General features: G+C 38.6%; 1 protein-coding gene across 2 annotated transcripts in view; it reads left to right on the plus strand.

The window, feature by feature from the left end:
- LOC105918815 (neural cell adhesion molecule 2) overlaps nucleotides 1–22,709 on the plus strand; it is a 708,733-nt gene that overhangs the window by 586,536 nt on the left and 99,488 nt on the right. For both annotated transcript variants that reach the window (XM_036128219.1, XM_036128218.1), the window contains exon 6: nucleotides 16,545–16,662. In XM_036128219.1, the coding sequence (XP_035984112.1) occupies nucleotides 16,545–16,662 (118 nt within the window). The remainder of the gene's footprint in view (nucleotides 1–16,544; nucleotides 16,663–22,709) is intronic.

Consider the following 22,709-nt stretch of genomic DNA (forward strand, 5'->3'; position numbering starts at 1 on the left):
ATATTGCAGTTACACAAAAGCATCCGAACCTTTCGTTCGTTGTAAGGCAGGTGACAGTCCGGATTTTGAATGCCCCACACGCATATTTGTCCTTCATTTTCAGGCTTTATGCTAGGAAGCAGATTTTTTTTTTCCAGCTTTGCCTGGCTCCATGCAGCAAAATGTCCAATCGCCTACTCGCACGGATCTGGTTTTTACCTGGGATTACATGTAATTAATACGCTGCAGCTGTGTGACAGAAGCAGCGCTGTCAACTCTGCCTCTGTATGCTTTCTTTTTTTTCTACAGTCGCTGGTAAATTTCGTGAGTTGTTTTTTTTTTTTTTTTTTTTTTTTTTTTTTTTTAGCTTTATTTCTGAACGTGCAGTCGCATATTTGGGGTGTTTCTCCAGTAGAAGCCCTTATCCTGACAGGACAGAATTCTATCGTAGGCTATTACATATAATAGTCATAATAGTCCTCGCGCTGTTGCTTTCTCCTGACACCGCGAGCCGGTTAATATCTGTCTGCATACAACGCCGTAATTATTACAAATCACATGTGGTCCCTAGGTAAAACTAATACCCTGCGATAGGGATTTTTTTCGTCGGGACGGATTTTTTTAGCGGGAAGGACATTTTTCGTCCGTCCCGCTGAATGAAGGAGATGGAGGGAAAAAAAGATATGTATTGAAGTGGGCAAATCAACGAACCAATCAGCGTTTGCGTTGGCGTGTGGGCGTTCCGACAGTGGGGGCGTAGGGTATAACTCTGCAGTTATACCCTTCTCATGAAAACAGGACTTATATAAAGCGCTGCTACTTGCCACATGTTGTATTTAGCATGATGTAATGTTCACAATATCTGGACTACATGGTCCACAAGAAATTTCTCAAGTGATAAATTAACTGTAAATAATTGGTCAAAAACAAAATGAATCATAACTTAGAGCAACCCGGATTAGCTAAAAATGCTAATGCTAATTGTATGCTAATGCTAACGTCGACAGTTCATTGTTGTAGGGACTTGAATGCCCCTAATTAAAGCTAAGTGATCCTGTGCGACAACGTTGGCAATGATGATGACTTACAATAAATAAATACTTATCTAAACTGTGTTGATGTCCTGCTCCTTTGGGTTTATTGTAAACATAGACCCCAGGGAGGCAGTTTATCTTTAATATCTTTGTTATTTCTGTCCCAACAACGTGGTTTCATTTTTAAAAAAAGTGCAGTTTTTACAGTGCATCCTGTTGACGTCTATAAATGAGAAACCCAACAATGAATACTTGGATTAACACGTATAAATACATAGGCATTTTTTTGAAATCACGATTAGACCTAATTAACTATCGCTGTCCTCCACTGAGCCAGGCTGTCGCTGTATCCGGTGCTTTAAATGTCCTTGCCTGGACGTGCACGAAAACTTTAAATCAAACATGCATAAAATGTTCACTCAGCGTGCAAATCCAGCCATCTTTTATTTCCACTATGCACAATCCTCTTTCTGTCTATCAGCACGTTGGAAGCACGCTCTGCACCAATAAACAGAGAGGGATTGAGGTTAGTCTAAGAAATTTCGCTTGATGCTAAAAAAAAAAGGAAAGATTGACACAGAACAAATGGTTTGACCTACAAAGTGATTAGCAGTGATTAAAATGCTGTGTGCAGATACATTTAGTGGTTATGGTGTTAAAGCTTGTGATGAGTGTTTCGGGCATTGTGATAAAATGCATAAAAAAGGAGGAAAAATAGGTTATTCATAATGGATATTACACTATCCAGTAGCAGTATCATGTCCTGCAGCTTTCTGAAGAACCTTGCAGTATGATAGGTAACATTTGTTGTGTTGCATTGTTAGTTCTTGCAAGAATGCGGTACAGTTTATCCTCAAGTGTGTATAGTTATAAAAATTGTGTCCTTAGGTGGTCTTACCCTCAAGGTCATAGTTTCTTTTGAGGCCCTTGAGGGGAAAATATTACCACTCCTGTCGTAGATACTGGGGTTAGGACCACACTTAATGCCTAGCTTAAGTCAATCAGTCAAACTGGCTATTATGAATGATTAGACTTTGCTTTTTTTAAGGAATATTTGTTTGCCTCATGTGGTAAAATTAAGAGTCATACATATCTGCTACAGATACTTTGAGAAGTTTGGGAGCCACTGCTTTGTACAGTGTAAACGAGGGAACACTAAATGCTTTTTATTCCACATTTTCTACAAATTTTCTTACATGGGTTTTAGTTTTGATCCCCAGTGTCACTCGGCAGGGTTAATTAAATGGATAGGAGTGACGTAATCCTGTTCCCATATACAGATTAAACAGTCAGCTGTTCTTATAACCCTTGTTCTCACAACCTCTGGTCATTTTATGAGCTCACACACCAACAAGTTAGTAATTCATTGTCCTCAGATGTGATCTATAAATTTCGGTTGGAAACGTTCCAGTTCTGGCTCTCTCGTAGTTGGCTGCGGCTGTGCTAATAGGAATCAATGTCCGCTCCGATTTTTCCAGACAAAGGAGTCCTTTAAGTGCTGGTCACACCTCAGCAGAGGTGAAGCCCTGCTGCAACATCAGTTTAGCTCTCACCCTTTCTTCCTCGGGGGTCTTTAGACAAAGAAAGAGAAACAGCATTTATGTCTCATTTTTCCCCATCAGTTTGTCTGACCTGCCTCGCTCTGCCGTGTCCCCCGGCGCTGCAGCAGAAAACTGTTTGCAGCTGATTGATAAAACATCTAGTCCGTTGCGCTCATTGACAAACTCGGGCCTCCCAGCAATCTCTTCTATCTCGTTCTACTTTCTACTGTGTTCTTTTACCATTTCGGGCCTTTAAAGTTGACGAAGTTTATTCCCTGGTAGTCCATGAGTCAGCCTCTTGCAGATGAAAGCAGACTTCCTGTCTGCCATGTTGGATGAGTTTTAATGCTCTGCAGTCTGAACCAGAGATGAGAGTATGTTGTATATATTTTACATAATCTTAAAAGTGGAATTATCAAGGGAATGGTGGTGTTTTTGTGAATAAAAGCTCCAGATAAGGCCATTTTAAACATCTGTTTGACTTTCTTGTTTAGTTGGTAAATAACAGAAATGGCGACTCAGCCAATTACATGGCTGCACTAAGACATTTAGTTCTGGTCAAGTATAAACTTGCTGCAGTGAAAAAATTAGCCTCAGAAAGGGATTTACGAGACTTTGAACAGGCATGGCTACTGGTGCCAGATGACCAACTGGGATTTTCATCCAAAATAGAGCTTTGGTATTTATTTAGGATTTCCTAAAAGGCAGGACAGCGGTTGTGAGGATACAAATCCTTAGTTTATGTCAGACACCAGAGGAGTGGCGTGACAGATTAGAGCAGATGGGTTATAGCAGCTGTAGACCACACCGAGTGGCGCTTCTGTTGCCTAGAAATGAGAAAACGGAGGCTACAGGTGATAGAAATTTACCAAAACCAGACAGCAGATTGTAAAAATGTTGCCTGGTCCAATGAGGCTAGGTTTCAGCAGAAGCCTTTAGATGGCTTTAACAGAATTTGGATTTAAAAGCATGGAGGTTTATATCATCTGTCCAGGCTGCTGGAGGTGGTGTCATTATATGGGGGATATTTTTTTTGGCAAACCTTGGTCTCTCGTCTGAAGCACTGATTAGACACCACAGCCTCCCTGACTGCTGATGCTGACAATGTTCATTTCTGAGAGACCACCATGTACTCATCTTCTGACGGCTACATTTACGCTACTTCCAAATGTTAAATAACCAGTGAAGGCTGGTGAAAAAAAAATTGTGGTGGGGCTGGCCAATAGATTTCCCTGCCTAACCCAGTACATGCATTTAAATTAAAAATCGGCAAATTACTGCGATTCCACAATAAGCATTTAATTAATAAAAAAAACATTGTTCACAAAGGATTATTTTGGTGGTTTTGTCGTATTAATCCTTTTCACAGACTCTTACCAGAGGGTTTGCATACATTGTACATGTACGTATATTATTACGAAACGAACGTTTACGTCTTGACTTAAATATATATCTTAATTTTTTAATTTATGTAATGATTTAAGTAGAACAATGACTAGTGCAAAATTAAGTTGTATTTACCAGAGATGAAGTGTAGACTGCAAATTCTGTCGTGGTATGACGGCTCCCACAGTTGATTGGGAGTGTCTGCCTGCATCCTTTTCATTGAAATTATCCATTTCTTTCTTCTTTCTTTGTCCTTCGGTAAACAAAAGAAACGTACATCCGACGATTTGGAATGCCTCTGTGAGCAACCGGGAGCACAACAAGTCGTAGGCATTGTTTAGAGTCCAAAAATAAACTAAAAGTACGCTCTAATTCACCCGTTTTGTCACGCTGGTAAGCGAAAACAGTGGTGTTTTGCCGACCACCGTGACCCGGATGTAGCGCGGATGTAGCTCGTGACGTCATGCGTGAAGTGCACCTATCACTGTGCAGCTAGGGCTACTTCTCCAGGAGCCCCAAACCCATTCATTTTGGCGATGCTGATTGGTCAAATGTTTATAATTTTTCCCTAGCAACAGTATACGATTGGTTATTTCGCTACACTTGTGGGGCTCCTTGAGTGACAGCCCCACAAGTGTAGAAGAAGAGAAATGATACATTCTGTTGGTGGAAATGCACTGTTAAATGATAGTCAATCAGTAGAAGCGTTTTAATAATCCTTATTACATGTAGCCACGTACTATTAAGTAAAAACTGACATTAATAATACTTTTAAAATCTATATATATTTTGACTTTTCCCCTCCACATCTAGGGAGGGCAGCGCCCGAGCGCCCCCTATGGGCCAGCCGCCACTGTAAATAACCTCAAACTAGCTTCTCAGGAGTATGACGATAAGTTCACTGTAGGTCACCAGATTTCTGTCCAACTTTTGGATGCAGTGAAAAGGCAGCTGGAAAACATTTGGAGCAGCTGTGCAATGCTAATCTGTTAACAGGGACCAAAATGTGTGAGGGAGTTTTCATAAAACTTTTCTAACTTATGCCTCGATGAGTTAAGGCAGTTCTCAAGGGAAATGTAAGTGCAACCCGCAAAGTGTACCTAAGAAAGTACCAAAAAAAAAATCTATTTTCTGCCTGGAAGGAGCTGACTGCACTTACAAAACCTTATTTTAATCATTGATTTAGCTGAAAACTTTATTATAACGATGTTTCTAGGTGGCAGTGACGAGAAATCCTTGCACATTTGGAAAAATGTGTCCAGCACAAGCATTACATTGATTTATTTAAACTCATTGTAGTCTATTCAGACTGCTATCTGTGGGTTTTAATGATATTGCAGGTTGTAATCAAAGGACAAAGGGGGTTTATTGGAAAATTTAGTATGGTGTTGTTTTTATTTCTCACTCTTTTCTTTGTTTTCACAATTTTACCTGATGTGAAACCTCTAAATCTGGTGTTACACACTGGTCTCTGCTTTGTAGTGTTGATTAGCCATGTTTTTTTTTCTCCTTTGATACAGTTTTCTGCAACCGCTGTGATTGTGCTTTAACCAGTCATGCAGAACATAATTTAATCTCAAAGCAGGGCTGAATTAGTTTACTGTATACTTTCCCCCGATGTAAAGCCATAAATATTAATGAGCCTTCATGAAAGTGTGTTTTTTCCATAAAGCATCCAGCTGATGAAGCTCTTCTCAGCCTCTGAAGCGCCTAGTCTCCAGTGTATCACCAAAGCGGACAATAAATGACTGCGATGGCATATTGACTAAAAGGTGCCACCCACCAAGTGTTTTAATCAACCTGAGGGCCAAAGCAGCTTGGTGTTGGGAAGAATGCCGAACATTACAGCGAGTTTTCTCAAAAAGAAACCAGAAAAATGACTCACGAAAGCCTTTCAGTAGAGGAAGCAGAGGAGTAGCGTGGATTTGATTTGGTGGAAAGTTGACATAACTAGGTAATTTGCTAATTTAATCCTGTTCTGTGCAGCAGTGCAAGTTCCAGTCTGTGTGGCTTTTCACGCCTGCCGTCCCGTCCTTTTTTATCTCTGAGTGTGGATTGTAATGAAATGAGACATGGTTCAGATTTCCCCCGAGGCAGACATACACTAAAAGTTGGACACCAGCTTAGTGTGCCAGTTAAGTTGAAACAATATTTGGCAACTTGCTGTTATGTAATTCTAAAAAAAAAAAAAACACTACTTCCTTTGATATGAGCTAATATAATGCTTTTGAGCCTCAGAAGTTGGGATTGTGATGCATCCTATTGCTGTTTAAACCAGATATCTGGGCCATAAAAGTGTAGTTGTAGCCATGTATCACAGTATCCCCATGTCAGGATGGACATTTTACTGCAGCAAACTTTTTGTAGTCACTTGGGAGACTGCTGGGGAAGTTTCCTCTTATATTCTGCATCTACAATGCTTGAGCTGCAGCAGGTTTATCATATAACTCAATTTACAAATTTTCTTTTATCTCTTATATCTGATTAGGGGATCTAACCCCTGAGGAACCATCTTCAAAGGCCCTTTTTCTATCCCTGGTGTTTCAACCACACTAACCAGGTTAAGTCAGAGTATCAGCTAAAAATCTACCTTAGAAAACAGCCTTGGAAGAACCTTTTTCGGTGGACTCTGAAGTATAGGTGGGGATTTGTACGGAAGAGGATTAGGGCCACTCAAAAAAAAAAAAAAAGTCTATTCAATTCTGACTTTTTTTCTCAGAATTCTGAGAAAAAAGTCAGAATTCTGAATTTAATCTCAGAATTCTGACTTTTTTCTCAGAATTCTGAGAAAAAAAGTCAGAATTCTGAATTTAATCTCAGAATTCTGAGAAAAAAGTCAGAATTCTGAATTTAATCTCAGAATTCTGAGAAAAAAGTCAGAATTCTGAGAAAAAAGTCAGAATTCTGAATTTAATCTCAGAATTCTGAGAAAAAAGTCAGAATTCTGAGAAAAAAAGTCAGAATTCTGAATTTAATCTCAGAATTCTGAGAAAAAAGTCAGAATTCTGAATTTAATCTCAGAATTCTGAGAAAAAAGTCAGAATTCTGAGAAAAAAAGTCAGAATTCTATATTTAATCTCAGAATTCTGAGAAAAAAGTCAGAATTCTGAGAAAAAAAGTCAAAATTCTGAATTTAATCTCAGAATTCTGAGAAAAAGTCAGAATTCTGAATTTGATCTCAGAATTCTGAGAAAAAAGTCAGAATTCTGACTTTAATCTCAGAATTCTGAGAAAAAAGTCAGAATTGAGTAAACTTTTTTTTTTTTTTTTTTGAGTGGCCCTAATCCTCTTCCGTAGCATTTGTAGTGGGAGAGTGCTAAACATTTCTTATTAGCTGAACATTCATAGCATGTTTCCATTATTATTTAAAATGTTAAGTGTCTTAGGGAATCATGTTTTCTGTTATTTTTAAACTCTTCAACAACTCTTGTACTGACGTTGACTATCACAATGATATAAAAAGGGATTCCTTCACATTATTCATGTAAAACATTTCAGACTTTCTTCTAGTTGCCGCCCAACCCCTTACAAAAAATGACAAAACATTCATCTTTTCTGAGTATAAAAGCATAAAGTCTTCCAAGAGTTCAATACATGCTTGTTGTCTGATTACAATGGTCAGTTTAATCAGACTTTATAGCTGTAGCAAATTATCATCATTCATAAATATGAAAATGTATCCAATGGTTCCAACTAAGTTTAGCAAGTGAAAGCATATGTTGTAGTAAGAAGTGGCTCGAGCACTGAGCCCTGGTGTACCCCATAATGCTTGAGTTAATAAGGATTTATAGATAAACATAACTGAGTGTCATCAGCATATCGATTGAATTTTAAAACTAAACTATTAGGAAACAGGCTTGAAATATACCTCTGTCTTGGTGAGGGAGAAAGTCCAGAAAATACTGAAGTAGGCAAATCAAATGTGATAAAATCAAAATGAACTTAAAGTACAAAAGATGGTGATTCTGATTCATCTAAAACTAAAGCTGGCTTCCTTTACAATCTTTAATGATTTACCTTTTCCAAATGTATTGGCTTCAGGATTTGGACGAATCTTACAGCACTACAAAAATATGCCAAAAACGGTTCTCTGTAGCAACCAGGGAAGTTGCACTTGTTCAGCCCAGGCAGTAATAGTAGGTTTTGAAGTCAATTTAGTAAACTAGACAATTTTAATTGTAGTTTATATGCCGTACGGTAGAGTTAAAGCTCTTCCAAACCACCCATTATGTTTATCTCTGGGCTAATGTGTCAGTCAAACATCTCTGCTGCTCCACCACGAAACCAAAAAAAGAAACAGCTTTCTAATTTCTCTGCAACTTTTCCTCAACATATGCTCCTAATTGTTGGCTCACTCCCTCTCAAACCAGAGCCCTCAATTTTCCTTTCTTCTGCTGTCAGTGGAAACCATTGGTTGTGTTCTCCAACACTTCTTCAATTACCTTTTTTTTTTTGACATAAATCACAACTACTGGGCAATCCGGAGGGGAGTGTAAATACTTATATTATTTATATAAATAAAAGCTTTATTGGTTGCAGCACTAATCCAGAAAGCAAAACCAATCCCTCAAAAGCAATTCAGCAATGGTCTTGTCCCAGAAGACTGAATAGCACAATTTCTAGTGGGCGTAATGTGGTTATGACGTTTGCCAGAACATTTCACAACTTCTAAACAAGACGGATCCACACCTTTATTGAAGCCTATTAGCACGTAAAGGCAAACAAGTTCTGCAGCTCCGTATAGATGCTTTCCCCCCCCCCCAGCGACTTACCACCTTTAAAACGTGATTACAGTGTTTGTTCAAGTTTGCGGGAACAACTTTAAACCTCGCATTATCTCCACCAGTCCTCTGAAGTTTGAAGGGTATGACTAATACATGAAGAATTCATGAATCCTGCCAGATTCCTTTTGGATGCTTCCAGCCTGTTGCTGATTTGCTCTTTTGAAGTCTCCCAGCTTGGCAGCGTGTCTCATTAACAGGGCCTAGTTTCAACAAGTCTTACTGATGTGGGCGCGGGACGCACAGGAGACGGAGGAGGACGCCGGAGAACGGAGATCAGCTGGTGCTGAAATCGATGGTTATCATGTCAGGCCGATAGGTTCATACCCAGAGAGTCTGTGGTAGTTTAAAGGACTGGTGCTTGGGTCATCTTCATGTGTTTCCTACTATGAGAAGGTTAAAAAAAGGAAGAAACTTGATTAAAAAGCTGAATTTAGATTATGATTGTGGTTTTAAATGTAGATGTATAGCATTGTTTTTAAAGGCAACAATGTTTATCTGTTTTATTTAGAATTGCTCGTATCTTGCAGCCAGAGATGACGACTCGTGTTTGAGACTCTGACTCAAGTCACGTTTAATTGAGTCACAACAAAAAAGACTTCAGACTCGACTACAAACTGTTTTTATCTGGTATAATGAAGAGTTAAAGGAAGTTGGGTTACGAGGTACAGATTTCAGCTGCTACACACGAAAAGTATGAGTTTGAGCCTGGTTCTGCCGGAGGTTTTCCTTCCCGTTAATGGGGAGTTTTTCTACCCACTGTCGCTTCATGCTTGCTCAGTATGAGGGATTGCTGCAAAGCCATGGACAATGCAGACGACTGTCCCTGTGGCTCTACGCTTCTTCAGGAGTGAATGCTGCTTGTAGGGACTTTAAAGCAATCAACTGGTTCCCTTATATAGGAAATTTTTGACCAATCTGTATAATATGATTGAATTTGACTTTGTAAAATGCCTTGAGATGACATGTTTCATGAATTGGAGCTATATAAATAAAATTGAATTGAATTTAATTGAATTGACTGTTAGCTAGCGACGTTGGTAGATTATTATGGGACGTTATTAGCTATTAACGATAACATGTCAGTTGCAGCTTCATAATATTGACCACATGAATGTCTCTCTAACTGAACTAAACGATATAAAATGAATAAAATAAACATTGCTTACCACCTTGTAAGCTAGCTGCAACATTATAAGAGCACTTCCTGTTGAAAATATAAAAATAAAAGCACTTCCTTTTCTGTTCATTTAGAAGTTGTTGTTTTTTTACTACCGTTTTTTCTGCTCATTATGTTGCAATCCGTACCAGAAATTTGGACATCTTTACTGTTTAGAATTGAGACCAAAGGTTGTAAATGTGGATTTTTAAAACAGAAGAAAACCCTCCAAGCCAGATTTAGTGAAATATATAATGGAGTGGATACTATGAAGTTAGAGGTAAACAGCTGTCAACTTACATTACAAAAACAAGAAAGCACTTTATTTCATTTATTTGGAAATTCAACATTTAAAAAAAAAAAAAAATTATTTCTAAAATTTTTGTTAGAGCATAAATGCCTATTTATATTTTTAATAGGGTTAATATTAAATTTGATCAATATAAAACAGCCTTTATCAGTTTTTCATGCTTTTAATATTAAAATATTGAGAGATAAATATTAAATGTTGCTCTAATAAATTAGTACAGGGTTGAAGTCCTAACCTAGATGTAACCGAGATGTTGGGGATTCAATTAGAAAATGTTTATTTCAGTTGTTGGAGACTTATGACTTGACATGTCTGAGTGATTATAGCATTGATGTAAAATAATATCAGCGCAGTGATGGTCCTCATTCAAAACAGTGGTTAAATAACTTTAAAAAAGTTTTACTTTATTTACCTTGAAGTGCAGAGGAGATCTTTTGAAGACCAAATTCAGACTTTAATCCCTGCAGTTGTCTTCAACAGAAGGATGATTGCCTTCATTGAGGTTTCATTGTTTCAAAAGGTTCCATCATAACATCCTTATTGTTTGAAATTATTTTTATGAAATATAAAAAAATTGCCTTTTTCAGTCCATGGATGTTATAACCATTAGTATTTTGTTCTGTCCAGTACCTAGTTATTCGGATCTTATATTGAGTCGGTTTCCATTAGAGAGGCACTGAAATAGGTTAGAGAAAGCGAGGCTTTCTTTAACTTCTGACATCCCGATTCCAATTTTATTTCACAGGACTGCAGCACAAAATCTGTGTTCACATGACTTTAATTCTTCAAAGGGTGGCCAGAAGAATAATGGCTACAGCTAGCTGGCTTTAAATATAAAAGGAATTTAAAAATATCTCTTTTTGTGCATCAAAGTGTACAGTGTTTCCCTTTTCTTGAAATGTTTCCTGAACCCAACACGAAAAACAAGCATTTCATGCAGGAACATCTCTTTACAACTTTCAAGCATGGTGGTAGGAGATTGATAATTTGTACTTGTTTTGCAGAACAGAACTTGCGATTTTTTTTCTTTTTTGTATGTTGACTTATTTGAAGACAAGTCAATTTCAATTTCACACAAGTTTCATATCCTGATAGTTGTTTGAATGTTTATAGTTGAACCAAGTGTTTTATAAATTTTACTTTTCTCATTTTAAAAACCCACAGTGGTGTCAGGTTAGAGGATTGGAAAGCACAAAGCCTATTTATAATTTCCTGTGTAATTACACTCTACTTACACTAATGGGTTGCTGTGTACCTAGATGCAGTATTTGGATAATAACATCCGATAGGAGGCTTTCTCATGACACCTGGCATTATTAAGCCTTTGTTTTGTCCCAATTCCCTCACACTGTAATCAGATTTCATTATGCAAATACTGTAGGAGGAGCTGCTGTGCTGGTTGACAAATACGAATCTTCCTGATGCTGAAGGCTGGGCTCTGCCCGCTGTCCCATTTCAAACAAAGGGGATTGTTTCCCCTTCAAAGATGATAATAAGCGACTTTTAACATTCAAGGAGGTCGACAAAAGCAAGAAATTATGATGGATTTCTTTTAGGTTTGCTTTAAAACGCATTAAAACAAAGAATTTTGTTCCTTTTTTTATTGACTTACTAGCTTTCTGCTTTTAAAAAACACGACAAATGACAGCAGAGAGGCAGACTTGGTGACCAAAGTCAGGTATATATATATGAAATACCTGAAAACTGTTGATCATTTAGATCTGGGGTGACCTTAAACTCCTGAAAGCCACATTAGATACAAAACAATAAAAATAATCAATGATCATGACAAAATAACTGAAATATGTAATGATAGTTTTTTTTGCATCAGTCTAATAACAAGTCAACAAAAAAAAACTCCCGTTCAGTGATGGTATTGCGTCACTGGTTATCTATGAATAGCTGCTCAAGCTGTAGGTGTCCTGTGTTATAAGACTCACGCATTTTTTTCTGCACATCATAATCATCCCCCCAACCCAGGCGAGGCAAACTGAAGAGAGTAAACATCCAGGGCACCGCTAAGCTGCTCCAAACACGCTTAATCACTTCTCGAGATTGGAGAGGGTGGCAGCAGAGGGGCAGCAGTGGGAGTGGAGGAGCAGCGTAAATATGTGCTGGAGAAATGGGTTGATTTGCTTCATTAACATTCGAGCGCCATGAGGTTGTCGTTCCCTCGTCGGCGCGACGGGGAATAAAGATGAGAGAGAGGGGTTGCTCTGGCGTTGGTCTCCTTCTGTGGGATGATAAAGTGACAGGCGGCAGTCGACTGGCTGACAGGGACTCCCCGCGTGTTGCTGACAGCCCTCGCCAAGTGCCGTTGATAAAGTCATCAGGGCTGCAACAATGCTGCCGTTTGAAGATTAGAAAGACATGCTGTATTTACAGTAATAGCAATGTCAGATAAACACACTGCTAGCTCCATAACACATACATGTCACCAAAAAGACAGGCAGTTGCTGACATGGATAATCACTTTCTGGTTTACTCTTGACAGTCTTGAAGCACTGCAAAAACAGAACTAAAAGTAAGTGAAATTTTCTTGAAATCATTGTAATTTTCCTTGATTAGAGCAGCTAAATAAGACTATTTGCCAATGGAATAAGATTTTTGCACTTAAAATAGGAACAATTCATCTCCATCGTCTTATTTCAAGTGCAGGATGTCTAATTATGTTATTTTATAGATGAATTGCTCCTGTTTTAAGTGCAAAAATCTCATTCTATTGACAAATAGTCTTATCTACCTGCTCAAATCAAGGAAAAATACACTAATTTCAAGAAATTTTTACTTATTTTTTTTCCCTTTTTGCAGTGAGTAAGGAACGTCTGCTGCTGCGAAACATATCCACTGCAAAAACAGAACTAAAATAAGTTAAAATTTTCTTGAAATTAGTGTATTTGTACTTTATTTGAGCAGGTAAATAAGATAATCTGCCAGTGGAATAAGATTTTTGCACTTAAAACAGGAACAACTCATCTCCATCAACTTATATCAAGTGGATTATATCTAATTATCTTATTTTAGGGGTAAAAATGACTCTCTCCATTGGCAGATAATCGTGTTTACCTGCTCAAATCAAGGACAAATACGCTAATTTCAAGAAAATTTTACTTATTTTTAGTTCTGTTTTTGCAGTGTACAGATGAGCTAACACAATGCCAAGGCGAAAGACACCAGCAGTAGCTGGGTTGTCATTCACCATCGTACTGCACAAAGTGTAATTACAAAATTAAATGCGCTTAATTTAACAAGCCAATTTTGGGAAAAAAACTCACAATGATGAGATGTTGCTTTTTTTTTTGGCCCGTATCAAAATTTGTATTGGTATTTTGCAAAGCAAGAATGGAAACCTTTTTTCGCATCACACCAGTTGCATCACCAACAACCTGATGTTGCTTCTGGTGATAAAGACAAAGGTAACAGGAAGTGTAATTTGAAAAATTCCCCAAAAACAGCGCATACATAGCCGGTTGCCAGTATGAGGGGCTTGTCACTCCAAAGCCTCAGCAAGGCAGTAGTGCCATGGCTAAAATATGAATATCTCACGTAAATGTTTACATTAATTGTACGTCTTATTCATTGGATATACCCCTATTGCGTATTGTTTTTTTTTTTTCAACATCAGCAGAATACTGACAACGTTTGTGGACATTTCTAATAAAAATGTGGCTAGAGACTTTGAAGAATCATTTATTAAAGAAACTATACATGATTCTGCTCAACTTTGAACCATGAGTGAGGACAATTATGTACTCTAAGCCCCGCCCCCAGCAGTTTTTTCCCAATGAGAAACCCTCAACACGCACGAGACTAAACACGCACCTGAATCTCATGCATGATCCTCCAAAGCAAACATGGCACTTTTCTTCATTTATTTTTTACATAAATGTATGTCTCGCATAAATAATATTTTCTTATGTGAACTTACATGCGGTGTCCAACATTAACTTCCTGATTCACCGGCCAAGTTGGCCAGTAGATGCTAAACGCTAGCTGTTAGCAAACGGACATGACGCAGTTACCGTAGTTCTCACGTCACATGTCCAAGTGTTTGTGTACGTGTGCGGTTGTTGTCATACAAGCTGAAAGCAGAGGAACATAAAGAACCATCCACCCACATGATGAATGAAAAACAAAACTTATTTGGTACAAACATTTAATCACCATGTGGCAGCTAGCCCTCTGAAATTTACTCGCCAAACGAAAAATTTACTCCCAGTTGGCATCTGGCGATTGGTAATTTCGGACCCCAGTCAATTCTTATCAATTTACATCTTTTAACTCATAATATGTTATGTAAAAAAGACTAAAAAAAAACTATTGCTTAGTTTAGCAGGCTTCACCTGCATCATTATTAGTCTGTTTTTAGTGGAGTAATGGGGAAACAGTGATGACTGACGTGGTAATTTTAGAAAAGCCAGTCGGAAAATGATGCCTGTAAGCAACAAAGGTCTTGATTAGCATCTTTTTTAAATCCATTTAACCAAATTTATAATAAAAGAAGGTTAAGTACTTTCTAGAAGGTGTTTAATGGTCAAAGGTGTGACACAGAAAATAAGTGGTGGTTTTTAGTCCTTTTTCTTTTGTGCATCAAGGCTTCTTGTTAATTAATCTTGTACCGTTGGAAATGGTGCTCTGCGATTTTGCCTAAAATCAAAAATGGCAATTGTGATTTAATTTTTTACTTTTCTCTGCATTAACCACAAACAACAAAAATGGCCTGTAGATAAAGATGTTTGTAAACATCGGTGTCGAACATAAAGTGCAACCAACAAGCAAGTCTATGTACCGTATTTTTCAGACCCTGGAATATAAGTGGCATCAAGTCAAAAAATTTGTCAAAAAAACCCGGAAAAAAACATATATAAGTCGCATTGGAATACACGCATTTATTTAGAAATTTATTTCACACAATCCAAGACCACACTGCAAAAAGAGAACTAAAAATAAGTAAAATTTTCTTGAAAAGAATGTATTTGCCCTTGATTTGAGCAGGAAAATAAAGTTATTTGCCAATTGAAGGAGTATTTTTACCTCTAAAATAAGATAATTAGATATACTGCACTTGAAATAAGATGAAGATAAATTGTTTCTATTTTAAGTGCAAAAATCTTATTACATTGGCAATTAGTCCTATTTTCCTGCTCAAATCAAGGAAAAATACTGAAATTCAAAGAAAGATTTTCTTATTTTTAGTTCTATTTTTGCAGTGTATGGGTATAGTTTCTCTAATGCCATCAATCTGGGAAGGGTTTATGGGGTAATTTCCAAACTCTTTGAAGTTATCATTCTACCCAGAGGAAGATTATTCGCCAATGTCTGCAAATGTCAATGAACCCAAGCAATGTAAAGAAATGACCAAAAGTCCTCCAAAAGTATTTGGCAGACGAATAAAATACCCCAGAAAGTTAGTGACTAAAGGTATCGTGGCTAAAGATGTTTCTTTATCTATGCTCACTATGAAGGATTGCTGCAAAGTCAATGACACAATGCAATCTGCTGGGTCTCCTTAGATAGGAAACTTTGGACCAATCTGTATTGTTTGATTGAATTTTTTGCAAAAAAGAAAGCTACTTAATTTACCCCGATTGTTTTTAATCAGAGCAAGGTCCCCTCCACCTCATTGAAGATTACATAAATCTCTAAGTATGTAAATAATTGCTTGATGAGGAAAATCATCGTCCCATGGGTAAAAATGTCTGCTGTGTTGATCATACAAGTTTTACTGAATCGTCTTTTCTCTGCACCTTTAAAGTAGATGTAGACACACCAGAAAGTCCTAGATAATAAAAGAAAGGAGAAAAAAAAAGATTAATGCTGCCTATCCTTCAGACCCCTAATCTAACAACCACAGGAGTGGACCGTCGGGCACAACGTTAAGCTGCTGGAGCTAAAGCCCTACCTCTCAGATAGGAAGCAAAAAATATTGTTTTATTCTGATTCTGCAGAAGGTTTTCATGTTTAAACATGTTTTTTTTTTGTTTTGTTTTTTTGTCTTCCCGTTGTTTGAGTGGATTTAGTCGAGCATTTCAGAAACAGAAAATAACATAATCGTTTCACATCACTGTGTTCTCACCAAAGCGAGGTCCAAATGCCACCTGAAATCCCCGTGGGGATCACAAACATCCGTAGCATTTTTTCAGGAAGTGCTAAAAAAGATTGGCAACAATGCCAGTTTACACCTTTACTCCTGTTTACTGCATCTGGACGTGTTTACCCTGCGATATCTGGCTTCAATGAAAACTGACATGTCCTGCAGAACGTTTAGTTTTAGCCTGGATTCATCTCATTACCTCAGCAATGCTCTGATGGCAGAATGTGTGATTCGTTGTTTCTGTGTTTGTGTGTCTGCAGTTCCTCCCGTGTTGTCGGTGTTCCAGCAGTCCTTCAACGCCACAGCCGACTACCAGGAATCAGTCACGTTTACGTGCATCACTTCTGGGTCTCCCGATCCTCTGGTAACATGGCACAGGTAATGTTTGTTACTAGTTGTTCATCAAAAAGGTTTCAGAAAGAATTTGATTGTTTTAATTAATGTAAATCAGTAAAATTTGATTTTGGATTGTTTCACAGTTTGCTTTTAATTGGGGATTTTACAGCTCCTGATGTTGGTTTATTGTTACTTTTGTGTTACTTTTCTCCATGTAATGGCTTCACCTGCATCATTATTAGTCTGTTTTAGTGGAGTAATGGGGGAACAGCGATGACTGATGTGGTAATTTTAGAAAAGCCAGTCGGAAAAAAGATGCCTGTAAGCAACATAGGTCTTGATTAGCATCTTTTTTTTAATCAATTTACCCAACTTTGTAATGAAAGAAGGTAAGGTACTTTCTAGAAGGTGTTTAAGTGTCAAAGGTGAGACACAGAAAATAAGTGGTGGGTTTTAGTCCTTTTTTTTTGTGCATCAAGGCTTCTTGTCAATTAATCTTGTACCGTTGGAAATTGGGCTCTGCGATTTTGCCTAAAATTACGATTGTGATTTAAGTTTTGCTTTTCTCTGCGTTAACCACAAACACCAAAAATGGACTGTAGATAAAGATGTTTGTAATCGGCGACTATTTAAAACAAAAAAGTCTCTGTACCGTATTTTTCAGACTCTGGAACATAAGTGGCATCAGTAAAACATGTGTCATAAAGAGGAAAAAAAACAAATATAAGTTGCACCGGAATATACGCCTTTATTTTGAAATATATTTCATACAATCCAAGACTAAAAACTGACATTTAATCTGGTAAGACAACTTATTTAATTATACAACTGCATCCACAACCAGCTGAATAATAAGAAACATACCTGAGAGGTTGAGTAGGGTAAATTAGTATAACAAGCCAGCAACTCCAACCCAGAAAGTTCTCGTCAGAGCATTTCGGTATAATTACGCTGAAATTAGGCCGTGAACGTAACGGTGCTACGTGCTAAGCTAACAGTACGACACGGATGTTTCAGAGCAACATAAAGCTCAGGTGCATCAGCAAAGCTGTAAACCACTCGGACAACAGACCTGTAAGCTAGCGCTAGCTGCTATTAGCATCAAGGATAGCCCAGTAACCGGGTTCTGTCACGGTCTGGGCTCTTCAAGCTGCACCACGCAACGCTCCGCTGCGTGAATGTGGACTGAAGCAGAGAAACAACATGCAAACATGTTCAGTCTTTGTTGTCTATAAGTAAATGTTTCAATTAAGTTTTAAGGGGTACAGGAACAACATATAGTTTTCTCAAGCCTAGACCGCCCTCTTGCAGCTATAGACGGTAATATTTACTTCTTGGTTCATGCTGGTCATTATAATTTTACCATTTCAAAACATGTTATATATTCAGTATACAAGTCGCACCTGACTATAAGTCACAGGATCAGACAAACTATGAAAATAATGCGATTTATAGTCTGAACAATATGGTATTAATCAGTTTGACCGGTACTTAATGCTATAGTGAGATTCCTGAAAGTTTCTGGTAAAAAAAAAAGAAAAAAGTATTGATTATATAAACTCTAAAATGAGTAATAAAGTTATGTTTCCTCAATGATGCAGCTCTCCTCCCTTCCATGTGGTGTCAAACCCACTTTAAAAAATTGAAGACCTCTGCGATTTGGAAATCGTCTTTTAAAACTGTGATTATATGGCAAATGTGGTTAATTTTCCAACCCTAGATAGAAATCAATCCTATTTTACGATAAATAACACTACATTTGTGTGGTAAATACACTTGTGAGCTGAATGTGGTCGTTGCATCCGTTAGAAAAGATGCTAAATCCTCCCAGCCAATGCCTAACAGCTTATTCAGCTGGTGACTTTCGTTAGATGCCTTTTATTGGATCGGCTCATCGAAGTTTGATGAAACCAGACAGAATGCAAAATGAGCTATTTATCAGTTTAAGAAACAGGTGCTCCAGTAACGCTTGGACCATTAACATCCACAGCAGGCTGGCACCTCCTCCTCACGCTGATCACCACTGCCACAGTTGTTGGGAGTCAGCATTTGTGGCATCTCAGCCAATGTGGACGTGTCGGTCACTCTAATTCTGGAGATAAAAACCCCGCTCTGTCAGGATAGATGGGATTCAGCGTTGCCACTGATTGCAGAATCTCATCTCAATATCTCTCAGCATTGAAGGTTTCCTTCTATAACCACAAGCCTTGTTTTTTAACATATGGTGAGATACCGCTTCACACCATCACACTGCATCCAATAAAAGCTGTTAGACATTAGCACAAAGGATTTAGCGAGTTTCAACTTACAGAATGTCACCATTTCTTGTCAAATAAACAGCATTTCCAGTGGTGTAAGATTCATTGTCAAGAAGCTTTGTTTGAACAAAACATTTACCAAACTCAAATGTTCTTCCTGTTTTTTAGTACATCTAAGTACATCGATACAAGTGGAGCCCTGAAAACTGAACCCATGCACGGTCACCATTCACCTTTCAGAAACATCCAGCAGTAATCTGCTATTAGCAGCCAGCTCCCTCTCTATTGGGACCGCTTCCCAAAACACTTTGATGCCTGGTTGGAGGGATTTGTTCTCATTCAAGCGCGCGGGTATTAAGGAGATTGGGCAGTGATGTCGGGTGATAAAAGACTGGCTCCCAGTATCCCATTTGTACTGGTTGAAATGATGGAGGCTGAGCCACCTGCATCAAACTGTGAAACAACTTTTAATGCGTCTGGCTTTGACAGTAGGATGAATTAGCTGTGGAAAAGGTCGCAAAATTCATGTTTTGGCTTAATAATAACAAGCAAAACATGAATCCTCTGGTTCTGATTGTTGTCTTTAGTGTGTTTTGTGGATTTTCAGCTTTTAAAGACTGAAGTGACTGAACTATACAGGCTCTGTAAATTTTTTGTGTCTCATTGGGTTTTACCATGTTAGTAGAAGTGATTTATTATACATTATAATATAATATTATACTTCTGTTAGTTTATAAATCACTGAATGGCTTAGACCCTAAATATATTAAAAGACCTGCTGTTGCTGTCTCAACCTTCAAGTCAACTCAGATCTTCTGGTTCTGGTTCTACTCTGCACACCCAGAACCAAACATGGAGAAGCAGCATTTAGTTCCTGTGCTCCACAAATCCGGAACAAACTTCCAGAAAACTGCAAATCCGCCTAAACAGTTTAAAGTTCCTTTAAATCAAGACTGAAAACATACCTGTTTAGAGTTGCTTTCGGTCCATAATAACAGGAACACTGACCAACATATTTGATGCGTATTGATTTTTTCACCTGATACAATTTAATGTTTGTCACTGGTGTCACAGCCAGCGACTGTTTAATGTTTTTATGACTTCATGACGTTAACATTTGTGTTTGACTTGACATAAAAGGAGCAATGTCCTCAGGTCTTAAAAGCAAGAACATGAGAACGGGTGCAAGGACCTTTTCTCGTAGCATTTTCTACTCCCGACTAAACTGACCATTAACCTGACCCTAGCCAGCTGTATGTCGCTCCGCCTAGCTTCACTCACATCCATCTGGGACATCTCCCATAGAGAGTGATTTCTTCAAGCAATTTTATTGTCCAGCCAATCAGGACGCAGGACTGGAGTTTCATAGATGTGACGTAGTGGAGAAGCGACCGTGACGTGAGACTGTTTTTATTCAGACAACAATGGCGGCTCGCATCGAGGAAGCAAGCGTTAACATTGATGCTGCTATTTCTTCCGTGTTGTCCAATCTACCTAATATTGTTTCATTAAAAGAACATCAGAGAACGGCTCTGAAGGCTTTTGTTGGTGGAAACCATGTTTTCGCCCTTCTCCCGACCGGATTTGGCAAGCTTTGTTTTCGGTTAGCGGTTAGCGTGAACCATATTAGGAGGCCTTTAGTCCTCGACACGGTCGGCCCGGGATCGACTCCGACCTGCGGCGCTTTGCCGCCTGTCTTCCCCCCTCTTCCTGTCAGCTCACTGTCAATAAAACGTGTGCCACTAGAGCCGCAAACACATAAAAAAAAGTTGTTTTTTCCTGCGTCGCTCTCATCAGCATCACGGGTTGGCTTCGGTGTGAGTGGTTGAAATAGCACGTCAATAAAGATGACAGACAAGTGGCTTATCCAATCATATGCAAGGATTTTTGATAAGGCCCAGCCTTCTGAAACGCCATTCCTATGGATCAGTCCCAGATGGATGAGTGGAGCTAGGCGGAGCGACATACATCTGGCTAGAGTCAGGTTAACTGAACATAACTTTCTGCTGGTTGAAAGCTTTTCTTGCCTTTTTTTTGCTGAACCGTATGACAAAATGGGCCATCCTAAACCAATGGACTCAAAATTGGTGTTTCCAATTCCTTTTTTAAACAATTACATATAAGTATTTGGATTTGTCCTAAAGGCCCGCAGCATCATAGCTCCTTCACCATTTTTACCTCTTAAGGTCCATGAAGGCAAACTGAATTTTTATCAGCTGAAACCATACAGCCGCTACTTTCATATTTCTGTCAATGGAGGTATCAATTTACCCGTAATGCACACACACCCTGTGCTTGTTCTGTTCAGCTGCATACAACAGAGATATCGTTTCACTGTTCCAATTAAGGAATCTGCAGTCCGCCCTCACACATCACCTCCAACAGCTGCAAAAAAAAAAAAAGATCAAATGGCACGCAGCAGCAGCAGAGTGAAAATTTGCACCTGAAGAGTAGTTGACACTGCTATCCTCTCTTCTCTCCAACATCCAGTAATTAGCTTGCTCCCACTCAGCAGGCAATTGTGACAAGCTCTTTGCACCTGAGCATCTGTTGATAGCGCTTTATGGGGATTCAGTTGTAGGTCATATTGTTTTCCCTACCATGTGCTTCATCTTCTTTTGTTGCTTTATGTCTTTACACCTTCCTTCCTACTTTTTGGTCTAAAAGTAGCACAGACGCAATGTTTTATACGGCTACTTTCATCGCCGCGAACTGTAAAGATGTCACAAACTGTTGTAACTGTGACACGCTTTCCCGGCTTCGACAGCTTCCTCTGCGAGTTATTTTACGCCTCGTACTAAGCTGATTGGAAATGAGCAGATCTCGGCTCAAAAACAGCCAAGAATCGAAGTGTTGTTTAGAAATTTACTGCAGGTATATTTAATTTGTGGGAAATATTGCAGCGTTATGTTTTAAATGTCATAAGCTGTAACTGTTTCTCTTTTTGCCACATTTCAAGACCCTAATGGTAAAGACGTGTTAATCCTCTTAAAAGATTTCACTATTACTGCAGGAGAAATCCTACCTTTTTATTTTAAGTAGACTGATAATACTTTGCAAGTGAAAGGACAGCGCAGGACGGCAATTGACCTGTGTCTCATTTTGAAAGCTGAAGTTACAGCTTGAGTCAGTCATTGAACCACAGACCCAACCTGAAAATGCTGCACTGCTGGGAACAGTGTAAAGCTGATATTTTTACTAAAGTTTCCACTCTCAACTAAACTGCATCTACATCTGGTCTTCTTACTATGTCTTTTAATTTAGAGTAAAATCAGTGAATGGTCTTTTTCACTTGCTTAAAAGTGTGGCTTTAATCATGTAGATGATTTCACAGCGAGGATAGGCGATAGAGCTGTTGTTGGTTTATTGTTACCTTCGTGTTAAAGGTAGAATCAGCTGTTTTTTACCCAAAGTCCCTTTTTTAATAACTGCGCAAGACCGTCCTACCTGCTCTTCTGCTCCTCAGGGGGATGGCGTGAAAAAATATCTCCCAAATCCACTCTGGTCTTTGTATTGAAGCCTTCCTCTTCTTCTCATAAACTTGAACACGGTTTGCTTCTTGCGACTCTCAGCAGCCTTCAAAGTCTACGGTGAGAGCAGCGGAGCTACAATGAACGGCTAACACTGAAGCTAATCGCTAAGCTAACCGGATGCATAAACACTAGACGTGTGCATGAGCAGCCAGCAAGCGGAAACTAACAAGGAATGAGCACGCACACTGACGTTACTTGAGTGCGTCAGAATGATTGGCATGTGGGTCAACCAATAGATAAGAACCGTGGAAATTCAGGGACAGAAGAGCGTAAAAGCTGGACCAAAACTCTGACAAAT

Source organism: Fundulus heteroclitus, chromosome 24 (genome assembly GCF_011125445.2).
Source record: "Fundulus heteroclitus isolate FHET01 chromosome 24, MU-UCD_Fhet_4.1, whole genome shotgun sequence".
Taxonomy (NCBI): domain Eukaryota; kingdom Metazoa; phylum Chordata; class Actinopteri; order Cyprinodontiformes; family Fundulidae; genus Fundulus; species Fundulus heteroclitus.